The sequence below is a fragment of the Brassica napus genome, chromosome C2 (assembly GCF_020379485.1).
Source record: "Brassica napus cultivar Da-Ae chromosome C2, Da-Ae, whole genome shotgun sequence".
Classification (NCBI taxonomy): domain Eukaryota; kingdom Viridiplantae; phylum Streptophyta; class Magnoliopsida; order Brassicales; family Brassicaceae; genus Brassica; species Brassica napus.
Genome location: NC_063445.1, coordinates 7,486,772 through 7,502,065, shown reverse-complemented (window position 1 = coordinate 7,502,065; position 15,294 = coordinate 7,486,772). Strand labels below are relative to the sequence as shown.

General features: G+C 34.6%; 1 protein-coding gene across 1 annotated transcript in view; it reads left to right on the top strand.

The window, feature by feature from the left end:
- The first annotated feature begins 13,667 nt into the window (after positions 1 to 13,667).
- The window catches only part of LOC106388603 (very-long-chain aldehyde decarbonylase CER3-like), a 6,600-nt gene continuing 4,973 nt past the window's right edge, over positions 13,668 to 15,294 (top strand). The window contains exons 1-2 of the mRNA XM_048747079.1: positions 13,668 to 13,898; positions 14,012 to 14,235. Of these exons, the coding sequence (XP_048603036.1) occupies positions 13,851 to 13,898; positions 14,012 to 14,235 (272 nt within the window). The 5' untranslated portion in view covers positions 13,668 to 13,850. The remainder of the gene's footprint in view (positions 13,899 to 14,011; positions 14,236 to 15,294) is intronic.

Here is a 15,294-nt window from a genome sequence, read left to right as displayed (position 1 = left end):
ATCATGACGGCAGATAGTAGTTGCTAGTTGGGGAGCTCGAAACTCATAGGCTCCACTCGTTTCTCCCAACTCTTTCGTTTAACGGATTATTTTTATTTTCCTTTATTTTTGTTTACGATATACTCCGTAAGTAGTTTTCAAAGCTCAAGGCTAGCACGTATGCCAACGCAGTCTCAATGGTCTTCTCGTCTCTTTTAACTCCTTTCGTATCATGCTTCCTTTGCATGTACCATGCAAACATTTAATGTTTTTATACGTAACATAAAATTTATAAACAAAAATTTCACCAGTATTCGTTTATAAATATCTCGGTCCTATATATTACAATTAATATTGGACTACAAGTAAAAGGCATTTACTTAGCATAACATCCTGCGTACTTCAGCTTAATTGAAACGTTTATCTAGCCGGCTAAACAAATTGATTTAAATATAATCGAAATCTATTCTGTAAGTTAAATAAGAGAAAAAAAGCGATGGGGAGGCACCATTCTTTTCGTGCCAATCAGAAACAGGTTATAAATTCAATGTGTGTGGGGGACAAAATGTTGACATATAAACTGTTCCCGATTTTGTTAAGCGTCAATTTAAACATACATATAAGGAAACGAAGCCCATAAATACTCCTCTAACGTGTGATTTCAGTATTATCAAAATATGTAAAGGATAAGAATAATTAGCACTAATCCATTGACACAATGATGACTTTTTTATAACCCCAGTCTCTTAACTGGGGTTCTTAATTTCGGTTAAGAGACGGTTCTTAGTTTTTCTTAGATTTTAACTAAGAAAAACTAAGAACTCTCTTTTAAATAAAAGATATAAGAATCGTCTTTTAACCGAAAAATATAAAAAAAATATCAAATCATGAATTAAGAACCCGGATAAAAGACCAAGGTTAATCATGCTCCGAGAGTATTTGACACTAATCACTTATATTACATAACCATGTTCGTCTTTGCAAATTTAAACAACGACTGTTGATAACAACGTTAACAAAATGATTGATGTATTATAAGGATAATCAACTTTTTTTGTCACGAAAAAAGGATAATCATATCAACTAATGTTCTGAAAATAGTTGAGACTTTTTTTCTGGTAAGAAAATAGTCGAGACTTCGTTATATATGGAGCGTTTTGTGAATTTGATAAATTTTGAGATGGATTAGTAATGCATAGAAGAAAATAATTGACGTCAATCGTTGATATTAGACGACGATGCTATTTCAGATTTAAAGAGAAATGACTAGCGACTCAACATGGGGGTCATTAGTCAATATGTTGGATGCGTCGTATAAAACAATAAACCAATTAGTGGGAATGGAAAAAGGGCCTTCTTATCTCTTATACGCTATGCACATAAGAATATGGGCGTTGGGTGGTGATTTTGCAAACGACTCCAGCCGACTAATTAATCAATGTGATTTATATTATAATCAAGAAAAATACTTTCGTTTTATATAGTTTTTTAATTGAAAAATAATAATTCAAATTATATAGCTATAGATGAAATGTTAAAATGATTAAACTGAAATTATATTAAAATTTTCAGTTTGTCAGTTATTGAAAATAGATTATTCACCCTTTAATAATTTTATAGATTTTTTGGGGCGTTTTTAATTAAAAATAATACTTCAAATCATATAGTTATAGTCTTATAGATGATATTTTAAATGATTTACCTAAAAGCTTATTAATTTTTTTGACTTTACCTATAATTATTTAAATTTTTATCATTAATTAAATGATTCCAAATCATTCTGAATACACTCTAGTAGTATATGATCTGGCGTGTAAACTCCTTAGTATATGATCTGGCGTGTAAACTCCTCACCGACTAAATAAAAGTCGCATAAATCAAGAACTTCACTGGCTAACCTATGTATTGATTACAAATGTGTCGACCCCATCTTCTCCTTAATTTGGCTTTTAACATTGTAATATTACTAATATATACTATATGTATACACAGTGCCGGTCCGGTCATATATGGCGCCTAAAGCGTAAAAAAATATGATGCCTCTTTATCGTAAATAATTATTCTTTATTTTTATATTTAAAAATTTATTAAATAATACAAAATCACTACAAGAAAACACAGTTTTAGCAAGGAAATTTAACGAGGAAAACTAATCCTCGTGAAATTACGTTGACTTAACGATGAAATTGCGAGGAAATAAAGTTTCCTCGTAACGGCCTTGTAAAATACCGAGTAAAGCGATTCCTCGTAAAATCGTCGTAAGTTGACGTGGTTATTCCGAGAAAAATGTGTTTCGTCGCAAATTCGTCGTAAGATTAGCATGATTTTTACGAGGAAATAACTTACGAGGAAAGAACGAGAAATCCACCAACTTAACACGTTTTTTTGCAACCAACCTAATATTTCGTCGTAAATTCCTAGCAAAATTCAACTACCAGATTCGAAAATTTTCTATAAATATGGAGGTTTGAACATAATTCTAAGCACACCAACAAGAAAAAAAAACGTGAAAAAAATGTCGGGCTTGGGAAATATTTTCGAGTTGCGGAGGTGGATGTATATGCATAGAGATGCTAACGGGAGAGTGACGAAGGAATATCTTGCTGGGTTGGAGCGTTTTATGCATCAAGCAGATTCTACACCGCTCGCCCAAGAAAGCGGTAAAATATTCTGTCCTTGTAGGAAATGTAACAATTCAAAGTTGGCAAATCGTGAAAATGTTTGGAAGCATTTAGTAAATAGAGGTTTCACGCCAAATTATTATATCTGGTTTCAACATGGAGAAGGTTATAGTTATGATCAGAATGAAGCTAGTAGTAGTAATAGCAACTTTCAAGAAGAACCGGTTGATCATCAATTGCATAATGCACATAGTTACCATCAGGAGGATCAGCCGATGGTAGATTATGATAGGGTTCATGATATGGTAACTGATGCATTCGTAGCTCATGATGATGAAGATGAAGAACCTAACATAGATTCAAAAAAGTTTTATGAAATGTTAGATGCGGCAAATCAACCACTTTACAGTGGTTGTAGAGAAGGTCTCTCTAAATTGTCATTGGCTGCTAGAATGATGAATATTAAAACTGATCACAATCTACCTGAAAGTTGCATGAACGAATGGGCAGATTTATTTAAAGAGTATTTGCCGGAAGACAATGAGTCTGCTGATTCTTATTATGAGATTCAGAAACTGGTTTATAGTCTTGGGTTGCCTTCGGAGATGATAGATGTTTGCATCGACAACTGCATGATCTACTGGGGAGATGATGAGAAGTTGGAAGAATGTCGATTCTGCAAGAAACCACGATTCAAGCCGCAAGGAAGGGGACGTAATAGGGTACCGTACCAAAGGATGTGGTACCTACCAATTACAGATAGATTGAAAAGATTGTACCAATCGGAGCAGACTGCTGGAAAGATGAGGTGGCATGCCGAGCATACTCAGACGGATGGTGAGATGACTCATCCATCAGATGCAAGAGCCTGGAAACATTTTAACAAAGTACATCCGAATTTCGCTAGCAATAGCCGGAATGTGTACCTCGGATTATGCACAGATGGATTTAGTCCATTTGGAATGTCAGGGAGACAATATTCATTGTGGCCAGTCTTTCTTACGCCATACAACCTGCCACCGGAGATGTGCATGCAACGGGAGTTTTTATTCTTGACCATATTAATACCCGGTCCGAAGCATCCAAAAAGGTCACTTGATGTTTTCCTACAACCACTGATAAAAGAGTTGAAGGATTTGTGGTCAACAGGGGTGAGGACGTATGACTGCTCAACGAAGAAGAATTTTACGATGCGAGCTATGCTTTTGTGGACCATAAGTGACTTTCCTGCCTATGGGATGTTGTCTGGATGGACTACACATGGGAGATTATCTTGTCCATATTGTAATGGAACGACAGATGCATTTCAACTGAAGAATGGTAGAAAGACAAGTTGGTTCGATTGTCACCGTCGATTTCTTCCAGTTGGCCATCCGTACCGAAGAAACAAGAATTTGTTTAGGCACAAAAAGGTTGTGAGAGACACTCCTCCTCCATATCTAACTGGAGAACAAATTGAAGCGCAAATCGACTATCACGGAGCTAACGAAACAGTTCGCTGGGGTGGTAATTGGCATGTCCCTCGTAATATGCCTGATTCTTACGGTGTTCATCACAACTGGCACAAGAAGAGTATATTTTGGGAGTTACCATATTGGAAGGATCTTCTTCTGCGCCACAACCTTGATGTGATGCATATAGAGAAGAATTTCTTTGAGAACATCATGAATACAATATTGAATGTCCCAGGGAAGACAAAAGACAACATAAAATCGAGGTTGGACTTGCCGGATATTTGCTCAAGAAGTGAGTTACATATAAAAAGCAATGGCCAAGTTCCCGTTCCAATTTTTAGATTGTCTTCAGAAAAAAAGTCGGTTTTGTTCAATTGGGTGGCATCAGAAGTGAAGTTCCCTGATGGGTATGTTTCAAATCTTTCAAGATGTGTTGAAAAGGGTCAAAAGTTCTCCGGGATGAAGAGTCATGATTGTCATGTCTTTATGCAACGACTTCTGCCATTTGCATTTGCGGAGCTACTTCCAACAAACGTACATGAAGCACTTGCAGGTAGTTTACAATAGGACAATAATATTAAATTGGTTTAGTTTACAATAATAGTATTTGACTAACAATGTGTTTAATTGTTTTTGGAATAGGCATTGGAGCATTTTTCAGGGATTTGAGCACACGCACTCTTAAAGAAGAAGTCGTAGAACAGCTTCAGGAGAACATTCCTATCTTATTGTGCAACTTGGAGAAGATATTTCCTCCAGGCTTTTTTGACGTGATGGAGCATCTAGCTATCCACCTCCCATATGAGGCATTGCTTCGTGGACCGGTACATTACGGATGGATGTATCAGTACGAGCGAGCCATGAAATATTTGAAGGGAAAAGCAAAGAACCTCGCCAAAGTTGAAGGTTCTATAATTGCTGGAAGTTTGACAGAAGAAGTTTCTCACTTCACATCGTACTACTTTGCGTCAAAAGTACGTACCCGAAGAAGAGCTCCAAGAAGATATGATGATGGTGGCGTTGCGCCCACATATGCAGTTGTTGGTGTTCCAGAAATCTTTAGCCAGATTGGACGACTTGGTGGGAAATCAAAACAGGTTTGGTGGTCGAGTGAAGAAGACGCTCATAGTGCACACACCTATATTCTACTCAATTGCGAGGATCCATTGATGCGTTATTTTGAAAGGTAACTTAAATTGAGTATACATTATATAATTGAGAGAGATTAATTCATGTAAAATGTGATTTTACAGCATGTTTGTTTCACAAGTCGAAGAAACATTTCCTGGTATATCCACAAGTGACGTAGACAAAAGAAAAGATCAACACTTTGTTAAGTGGTTGAAGAATCAGGTATTAATCAAATACTTTTAAAATTTTCATACATGAATGATTTGTATTTCAACGTTCTTTTTATTTTTAAATAGGTTGATTATGACGACGATGCAGATTATCCTAAGTGGTTACACGAAGTAATTCAATCTCCACTTGTAAAGGTCACCACATCACAGATGTATTTCACACGAGGCTATACTTTTCACACATATGAGTATGGTAAACAGCGGGCAACCAGTAACTATGGAATTTGTGTGAAAGGAGAAACAGATTTCTACGGAATCTTGACGGAGATTATTGAAGTCGAATTCCCAGGGATATTGAAGCTAAAATGCGTCCTCTTCAAGTGTGAATGGTTCGACCCCGTCGTCAATAGAGGTGTTCGGTTGAACAAATTCGGTGTAGTAGATGTCAACGGTGGCCGGAGGTACAACAAATTCGAGCCCTTCATCTTAGCTTCACAAGCAGACCAAGTTAGCTTCCTTCCATACCCTCGGATGAGAGAGTCGGGTATAAATTGGTTAGCCGTGATCAAAGTTACACCTCGAGGACGAATCATCATAGGAGAAGAACCACCATTGCAAGAAGAACAAATAAATGAAGTTCATGAACCTGAACAAGAAATTGATGACATCCTTCTCATTGATCCGCATAATCACGAGTATGAAGATCTTACCGAAGATCCCACGGAGGAAGCTGTTGAAGACGAGTTTCATGAAAATGATGATGTTTCAAGTGATGACGAGAATGTCGATGAATCCGATTAATGTATTTGATATTTGTATGAGTTTGATTTATTATATATAATTAAAGATAATGGGAGTTTATTTATAAATAAGATATCGACATTAATTATAAGTAAAGGAATTGTGTTTTTATAATTTTCGGTTTGGATTAGAATGAATTGCTTGAGGTTAAAGGATAGAAGTGTTTGATATATGAAGTAGAAGATAAAGAAGATGTGGTTTGGGGTTTCGTTTTAGGGGTTTAGAGACAGTCGTCGTACTTTCCACGTTACCTCACGGGAATTTTACGACGATTTATAATACATTACCTCGCATATTCCACGGTAACAGTAAACGTCGTAATAGCCTCGTGAACTTACGTGGAATAAGAGACGCTTTATAATTAAAAAAGCGGACCTCGCTTATTCCACGTAAGATCAAAACGTCGTAATAGCCTCGTGAACTTACGTGGAATAAGAGACGCTTTATAATTAAAAAAGCGGACCTCGCTTATTCCACGTAAGATCAAAACGTCGTAAGAGCCTCGTGAACTTACGTGGAATGAGCGAGGTCCGCTTTTTTATTTTACTTTTCGTCGTTAATTCGTCGGTAAATATAAACCCTAAACTAAAATGAAACCCAAATCCCTAAACCCCAAATGTGCAAACCCTAAAACTCCCCATCCTACTTCATATAAACTAAAAAAAAATTATTTTCTATTTTATATAAACTTAAAAAAAAAGAGAAGAAAGATATTGGAAACACATATGACGAGATACGTAAGTGTAGCCCACATAAATCTACATCATTTGTATTCAAATATCTTCTTCTCTTTTTTTTTTGTTTTTAAACCTTTCATATTTGATTTGTAGAGTGTGTTTGATTTGTTGTATGATATGTCAAATTCAAAATTTGTAAAATAGTTTTTCAACGTATTAAACCTTTCAAATTCAAAAAAATATATATATTGAAGTTAAAGGGTTAGAAATATATGAAGTATAAGATAAGAAATATAAGAAAGATAGGGTTTGAGGTTTGGAGATAAGAAAGATAGGGTTTGAGGTTTGGGGTTTAAGATTTTAGGGGTTAGCAAAAAAAGCCTCGCTATTTGCACGTAATGTCGATGATAAAAACAAAAATCGTCGCAAGAACGACGTAAAATAAAACACGGGCCTATGTATTTCCTCGCAAAAAAAACACGGGCCTCTGTATTTCCTCGTTAATTTGCGTGGGCCTTGCGGCGAAACGAAAGACGGGCCTCTGTCTTTCCTCGTCATTTTGCGACGAATCTTCGACGAAACCTAATCCTATATATAGGCGAAACCGCAGCCCTCTTCATTTCCTCTCTATTTCCTCTCTACAGCCTCTCTATTTCCTACACGCCATGGTAAGTCTCTCATTCCTCTCTAAGTAGTTTAGGGAATTTAGATTAGGTGGTTAGTTTAGGGAATTTAGTTTAGGAAATTAGTTTAGAAAATTTAGGTTTCGTAATTTTATTAATTACGTAGTTAATACTGTTCATAATTTTTTTTTACTCTTGATTTTAATTTAGAAATTTAAATTTTGCAGACTATTCGCAAGCACCAGCGTACTGCTCACTACTCGCAGATGTTCGGTCAACCGGGTAGTCGGTTAGACCCGCCTTCACTTCCCGGTTCTTCTTCAGCTCCCGGTTCTTCGGGTCAGCAGGAGACCGTCCCCGAGACTCAATCTTCTCAGAGAGTCTCGCCTTCTTCTACGGCATCGCCATCAGTTCCTCATGTGCCTCCTCCGATAGCTCCTCCTCCGATGCCAGCTCCTCATGTGCCTCCTCAGATGCCCGCCAATCAGGTTCATGCTGATTTGATGGTGCCACCGAGTTGTCCTTACTCTCAGTACACTGTTGAGGACATTCTCGGTTTGCCAGGCAGAGAAGGCTTACCGATCATAGACCCCGACCGACCTGACGGAACTCTCTGGTATGTATGTTACATTAATTTTTTAAAATTCATTTGTGACTTTAATAAATATTTAAAACTTTAAATTTGTTTTTTTTTCTCCAGGTTTGGGGTTGATAACTGCCTTGCAACAGAAGTAACCGAGACGATTAAAGGTTACTTCTCCATGCCACATCCCAACTGGAAATCCACTCCGATCTACATCAGAAGGACGTGGTTCAAGATTTACGCTGTAAGTTTTTACAATTTATTCCTGATTTATATTTTTTTAAATTTTATTTTTCTAAACTAATTATTAATATTTTTGTTTTTTGCAGCAAAAATTTAATTGGTCCATGGGGGTCAATGAGAAGGTGCGGAAAGAGTTTATCGACAAGGCGAAGAAACGTTTGTTGGACACGGTCTCCAACTGGAAGGGTGACTGGATCGTGAAGGGCTATGAGCGGGGCAAACCCGCAACCATCACCACGGACGTGTGGGATGGCCTCATCCGTTATTGGAGGGATCCTGATGCCATGAGAGTCGCCCAGTCTTGCTCCGCCTCCCGTAACTCGGTAGATGAGCACGGCCACAGGGCGATGCAACATAGTACGGGCCAAAAGCCACACGCCCGCGTCCGTTTGGAAATGGTACGTAATTTAAATATTTAACTTTTTAATTTTTAATATATATATATATATATATATAAAAACTTTCTCAACTGTTTTTAGGCCAAGGAGTTGGGACGTTTACCGACTCTTATGGAACTTTTCGATCGGACCCACAAGAACAAGGCGGGCGAATTTGTAGATGAGAAGTCTGAGAAGATCTACAACGATGTGGCAGCTCGTATTGACGAGCGTGAGACCCAGCTGGCGCAGGAGTCCGCCGACGGATCACCCGTCGTCTTATCCACAATAGAAGTGGATAGAATTTACGAGGAGGTAAATTTTATATAAATTTTTTATTAATTCCATTTTACTTTAAAATTTAAATTTTAATATATATTTTATTGTTTTTTAAGGTCGCTCCTAGGAAAAAGGGACGTGTGTTGGGGATTGGTTCCGTCAACGATGTTCCGAGAGCGACTTCCTCTTATGGCCAGAGACGGGATGATGAAGTCTCTGAGCTGCGCGACGTGTTGGAGACGACACAACATCAGCTGTCGTCGACACAAAACGAGTTGGCCTCGACAAAAACGTCGTTCACAGCTCGTATGAGTGGTCTCGAGAACTTCTTGGACGTCATAGCGGCCACAAATCCGGAATGGGAGGCCATGTTCAGGACCATGAAACAACAAAACCCCATTCCAGGCGAGGCATCCGTGCAAGTCAACGAGGCAGATCTCTCGAGAAGGAGCGAGGAATTCTACGACGCGGCAATGCAGCATTAGTTTTTTTTTTGTTATTGTATTTTAAAATTCAAAACTTATTTATATATTATATAATTTCATTTTGATTCGGCCAAAAAAAAATTTCTATTCGATTTAATTTCAATTAAAATTTTATTAATAAATTAAATAAATATAATTTTTATTTTATTTTTATTTATAAATTCAGTAAATAGAAAACAAAGTAATTTCGTAGCTAATTCCCGATGTATTAACGAGGAAAATTAACGACAAAATCTCGAGGAACTATTAACGAGGGTTTTACGTGGATTCGTTTTCGTATACTTTACGATTCTATTACGACGAATTACTTTCGTGTTATTTACGTTTTTATTACGACGAATATATTTAGAGGTTTTTGCGGGTCTTTTACGACGAATCCTTTTCGAGTTACTTACGAGGAAACACAACGACCGCATTACGTGGAAACCCCACGTGGTCTTTACGACGAAACCTTAATTCTTCTTTACGAGGAAAATATAACCTCGCTAATGAACGAGGAAATGGCGACGAATCTTCTCTTACGACAAACATATAACGACGAAACGCCTTTCATCGCCATTTCCTCGTAACCCTTCTTTTACGAGGAAATAACGAGGATTTTGGCCGTCGCTATACTTGTATTTTCTTGTAGTGAATTATTAAAACGTACTTTTGAAAAATAAAGTACAAAATATCATAGCATTATTAAATGAAAACTTTTCATAAATTTAAAAATTAAAACCTTATAACAATTTTATGTTTGTTCAAATGTCACTTTGAAAAAAAAAAGATTATAAAACCTTACAAAGAGAGGAAAAAAAACAAAGGGAGCAAGATATTCTAACAAAATAATCAACAATGATTTTACCAAAAAAATATAATCAACAACGAAACAAGAAATAATAATTAGCTGACAATTTAAAATAATTGATTTATAGTATCTTGTGCGCATAATTATTAGAGCAAATATCCATCCAAAGATATAGAAAAGACTTTGAAAAAATAAATGCCAACTAATAATAAAACAGAAAAAAAGTTTTGTTTAATTAAATTATCTATCTAATAATATATAAATTAAAGTACTATGTATAATAAAATATTATGTTAAATATGTATTAATATGTTAAAAGAAAGGAGAAGGAGAGGTGGTAGAATCGAATTTGCATTCTGCTGGTGAAAATGACAAGTTACGTAACCACTAGCCTAAAGTGCTTTATTTGGAGAATTTGGTGCCCCTAAAATTTAAAAAATCTATGGTGCCTAAAGCCCATGTTTCACGGGCTTTAGTCCAGGACCGGCCCTGTGTATATGACCACGGTGGACACTGGAGAACCACATATGGCTCAGCGCATAAACTCAGACCATGCTTAATCCAACTCGCAATACATGTACACAGGGTAGCTCAACATGCATTAGAGAAACCTATAATAATATGCAGATGTCTTGTAACCGGATTAATAAAGTAAGTTAATATATATATATATTCCATATAGTACCATTTTTAGTTTTCAAGTATGCCAATTTTGTATACTTATCATTGTTATCAACTTATCTGTCTAATCGTTTATAGGTTTTTAAGAACATAAATTTATATTTATGTGTGATAACAATTTTGTAAAATGTTTTTCCATTTTTCTTATAAACACTCATTTTATCAAGTGGTTTCCTTTTCAGAGTCAGTTGGAGTTTCGTTGTGAATCTTGTGATACAAGATCAATAAAGAGACATCCAAAATATTTTTGACGAGCACAAAATGAAGATCAACAATATGCTCCGTATCTTTTGTTACTTTCATCTACATTTTCAGTTTGAACAAATGCAGTTTCCTATTATGGGGTTTCTACACTTTTTGGATGGTTTTACAAAACGATAAATCTAAACCCCTTCTTTCGATATTCCACCTTCCTGTCTATCCTATAAGAAGAAGGCCACACATGTGTGTGTATATCAGTGTTTAAGGGACTTATTTCAACACATTCATATAATTTGTTAATATATTATGTATCATAAATAAACCATTGATTTCGTCAAAAAAAAATAAAAATAAACCATTGATTGGTCAAAAAATAAAAAAATAAAATAAACCATTGACCACTACGTACAGAATGATTACTTATATTTTTTTTATGAATTTTTAATTTAAAACTAATCACACATAGCAATGATTTTTATTCAATTGTTTACTGCAAAATATATGATGTTTTGCATGGAGTGAGCTAATAGCTTATGTTTTTACCTTATTGATTTTCAATTTCGTTAACTACCATTATTTCTAACACCGACATAATTAATTCTCTAATTCATGATTTTACAAATTTTAAACGGAAATAATTGTATAATTAAAAACTATTAATATTAATTGTATAATTTAAGACCACTATATCCAGTTCGATTGCTTGGACCGTATTGATCCATAGATTTTTCTTATCAAGGCATTAAATGGCTGACATTATATAGCTTATGATTTATTTTTTGACTAGTCTTTAGATTTGAATTATTTGATTCTTTTACTCTTGGCATTTATATGAATCTTAAATCCTGACCCCTATTAACATTTTTATAGTACCACTATTGTACGCACCCTATAGTAAATGTTGTCCAAAGCAAAATTGATTCTTCTTTTTTCGGTTTGGTTTTCGTTGTAGAATAAAATTTATATTTCAAAATAAGTATCGTTTTATAATTTTAATGCAAAATTTATTAATTTTATATTCCAATTTTTTTTATTAATGATGTTTTCATTTAGTAAATATACAAAATTAGAAATTTGTATAATTAGTATGTCCAAATTTAAAATGATAATTAAAATAAAACGTAGAGAGTAATTTTTTTTTTTTGGCTAAGCTACTCCTGGAATCCTAGATACTGAAGGTAAGTGTAAGACCTTTTACCACTTCTCTAAAAAAAACTTTTGTCAAATGATGCTTTTATACACGTGATATATTTTAGGCGCTTAAAACTTTTGTTGCTAAGCTTTAATTAGTGTACGTGACATAAACGCGGATTAATTTGTGGTTTGAAAAACCATTAAAAGTTTAAATAAATGTTAGAAAAGTAGAAGAAGAGGACAAGTTGAATACAAATGTGAGTATACGAAGAAGCCACCGAGGGCAAGATCTGTAACCATCGCCGCTTCAACCGTAAACCGAACATTAAATGCGTGTAAGAGAGTTATATAATCCAGCTGTGAAGCTATGCCATTGTATCAATTGGTTATACTTCTGTGTCGTTAAGTATTAAAAAAAAAAGATATTCAAACAAATAACTAAAATAGTTACAAGACTGTTCAACATTTTTAATTACAAAAAATCTATATTATACTAATGTTTATTATGATTATGTCCATAATGAAATACACGAACCTATAGGCTATAGTGATCTATTTGGTTTGCATGTATGATTGTTTTTGTGGCCATTTACATTAGGAAAACAATGCAAACATTTCTGATTTACATTGGTTCCGATATAAAATTAGATATTTGTACATAAATTTTGATAAAATATATTAGTTTTATATATACTATACAAAATTTATTAGGTATTTATATAATTTCAGTTAAAATAGTTACATTTATTTTATATGACAACATAGTTATTTCTCATTTTCTCTATTAATTTGTTGAATTAAAGTTTATTAAATTGTAAATTTACTTTTATAAATTATTTAAAAAACTGTTAACATTCCTTTTCACGCTAATAATGACTATTATAAATTGTAAGTAGTCATTATCAAAAAGATATTTTAAATGTTGGCGTTTTGTTTTAATGGATGTGAAATTTTCGTTTCTCCATTATAGTGATATTGTTGTTTATTGGCCTCAAAATTCCTTTTGTGACATTTTTATGGTTTGTTATATATATTTTTTAAGATTTTGTAAGTTTTAATAAAATGAAAAGATTGAATTATTTCTCCGGTTCTTTTAGTTGGAGCAAAACTAAATACTCCAAATTATAAACTCGAAATAAAAACATCAACTGTTCATCAAAGTAAAAAGTTGATACCAAACTACACTAGCATGTGAATGTTGTACGATTGAGCAGAGTTAAAAGTGATTATCACTGAATACAGTGGTCAGATTTTGATTGCTGTAAGAGTTTTATTTTCAGGTGAAAACTATTTTCTTCACAATATTGATTAAAAAAATTAGTGTATTTAAATTTCATTATAGAGATATAAAAAGAACAAATGTTGGGGTCTAGTTGGCCCTCCTAGCTTCAATGCTTATACTATATAAGTAAACAAGCTCGAGACTCTCAATATGTCACACAACTAGGCTTTGGTTAAATCTTTCAACGAACTTAAGAACCCCATCAGTTTTCTCTCTCTTTCTCTCACTTCCACAAACAGAGCAACATCTTTTTCTCAGGATTGCTTGAAACCTGGAGAAATCTTTAAGGTTATAGACCAATAAGAGAGAGAGAGATCTGAGAGTACAAGAAGCCGAAGAATGGTTACTTTATCAGTCTGGCCTTGGGAAAGCTATGGCAATCTTAAGGTTTTTTTCTTTTTCTTACAGAACTAAAATTTGATCAGTTTTTTTTTCTAAAATTTGGTTTCATCTTCTAAAACTCATATTGTTTTTGTGTTTATTTTTCTCTATCTATGAAGTATCTTCTATACGCTCCTTTAGCAGCACAAGTAGTGTACTCATGGACATACGAACAAGACTACTCGAGGGCTCTATGGTGTCTTCATATCCTCATCATCTGTGGACTCAAAGGACTCGTTCATGTCCTTTGGAGCGTTTACAACAACATGCTTTGGGTGACCCGCACTCTAAGGATTAACCCTAATGGTGTTGACGTTCAACAGATTGATCACGAATGGCACTGGTACAGAACCACTTTTACTTTTGTTTCTCTGTTCTTGGTATATGGTCTTAAACACTTTCAAAACCACCAAAAGTTATCGTTTTGATATGTGGGTTCTTATTACAGGGACAATTATATAATTCTGCAAGCATAATAGCGAGCATGATCTGCTACATGTCTCCTTCATTGATAATGATGAACAGTATACCTCTCTGGAACACGAAAGGACTAATCGCATTAATGTGAAGTGACTTTTCAGGGATCTAAGCAACAAGGAGAAAAGGCAAAACAACTATTCAGCGACGGGTAAAAAATTCAAATAAAAAAGAGAAAAGAAAGTTTCTGTGTTTTTTAAAAGGGTGGGTGCAAAGAAATGATTAACATTATCACGTTCTCAGTGTGCTCCTTTGACTTTCTCAGACCTTTCTACTTTATCTTCATAGATCTATACATCGCAACAACTACTTCTTCGGCATTACCAAACTCTTTCCACCACTTATCTCCTGTTCCACTCCAAGTGACTGTAAAAAAATCACTATAACTAGTAATAAAAGGAAATGTTTCTTGGGATTTTTTTGTAATACAATCTTTGAGTCTGTTGGGTGCAGCTGGAAATGCGACGTTATTGGAAAACCTTAATCCTATGTGTCCGTAGCTGGATTCTTTGATTGGTTCCTTGCTTTGTTAGGTGTTGGATCAACCAGCTTGATCTATCGATACCTACATGTTGTGATTTCCTATGATGTTTAGGACATTTAACGTTGAAATCTTCTCTCACAAGTTATTCGAGACTCTACTACCATCCTAACGTTTCTCCATCTACACTCCACGTATGTGTTCACGTTTATCTTATTACCCTTTCTGCAAAGTAATTCACATGTCATATTTTTTTTGCGGATTTGGTAGATCTATTGGCTCCATACACCATAAGTTTTCCAATAAAGGCTCTCTAACTTATTCATTGAATTTTACTCTAAGAAGCAAGATTTCAATAGTTTCTAGTTGTTAATATATATTCTATAATATGATTTTTAACTTGTGATGAATTTTGAAAATGTTTAAAGTAGGATTTTATTGGTG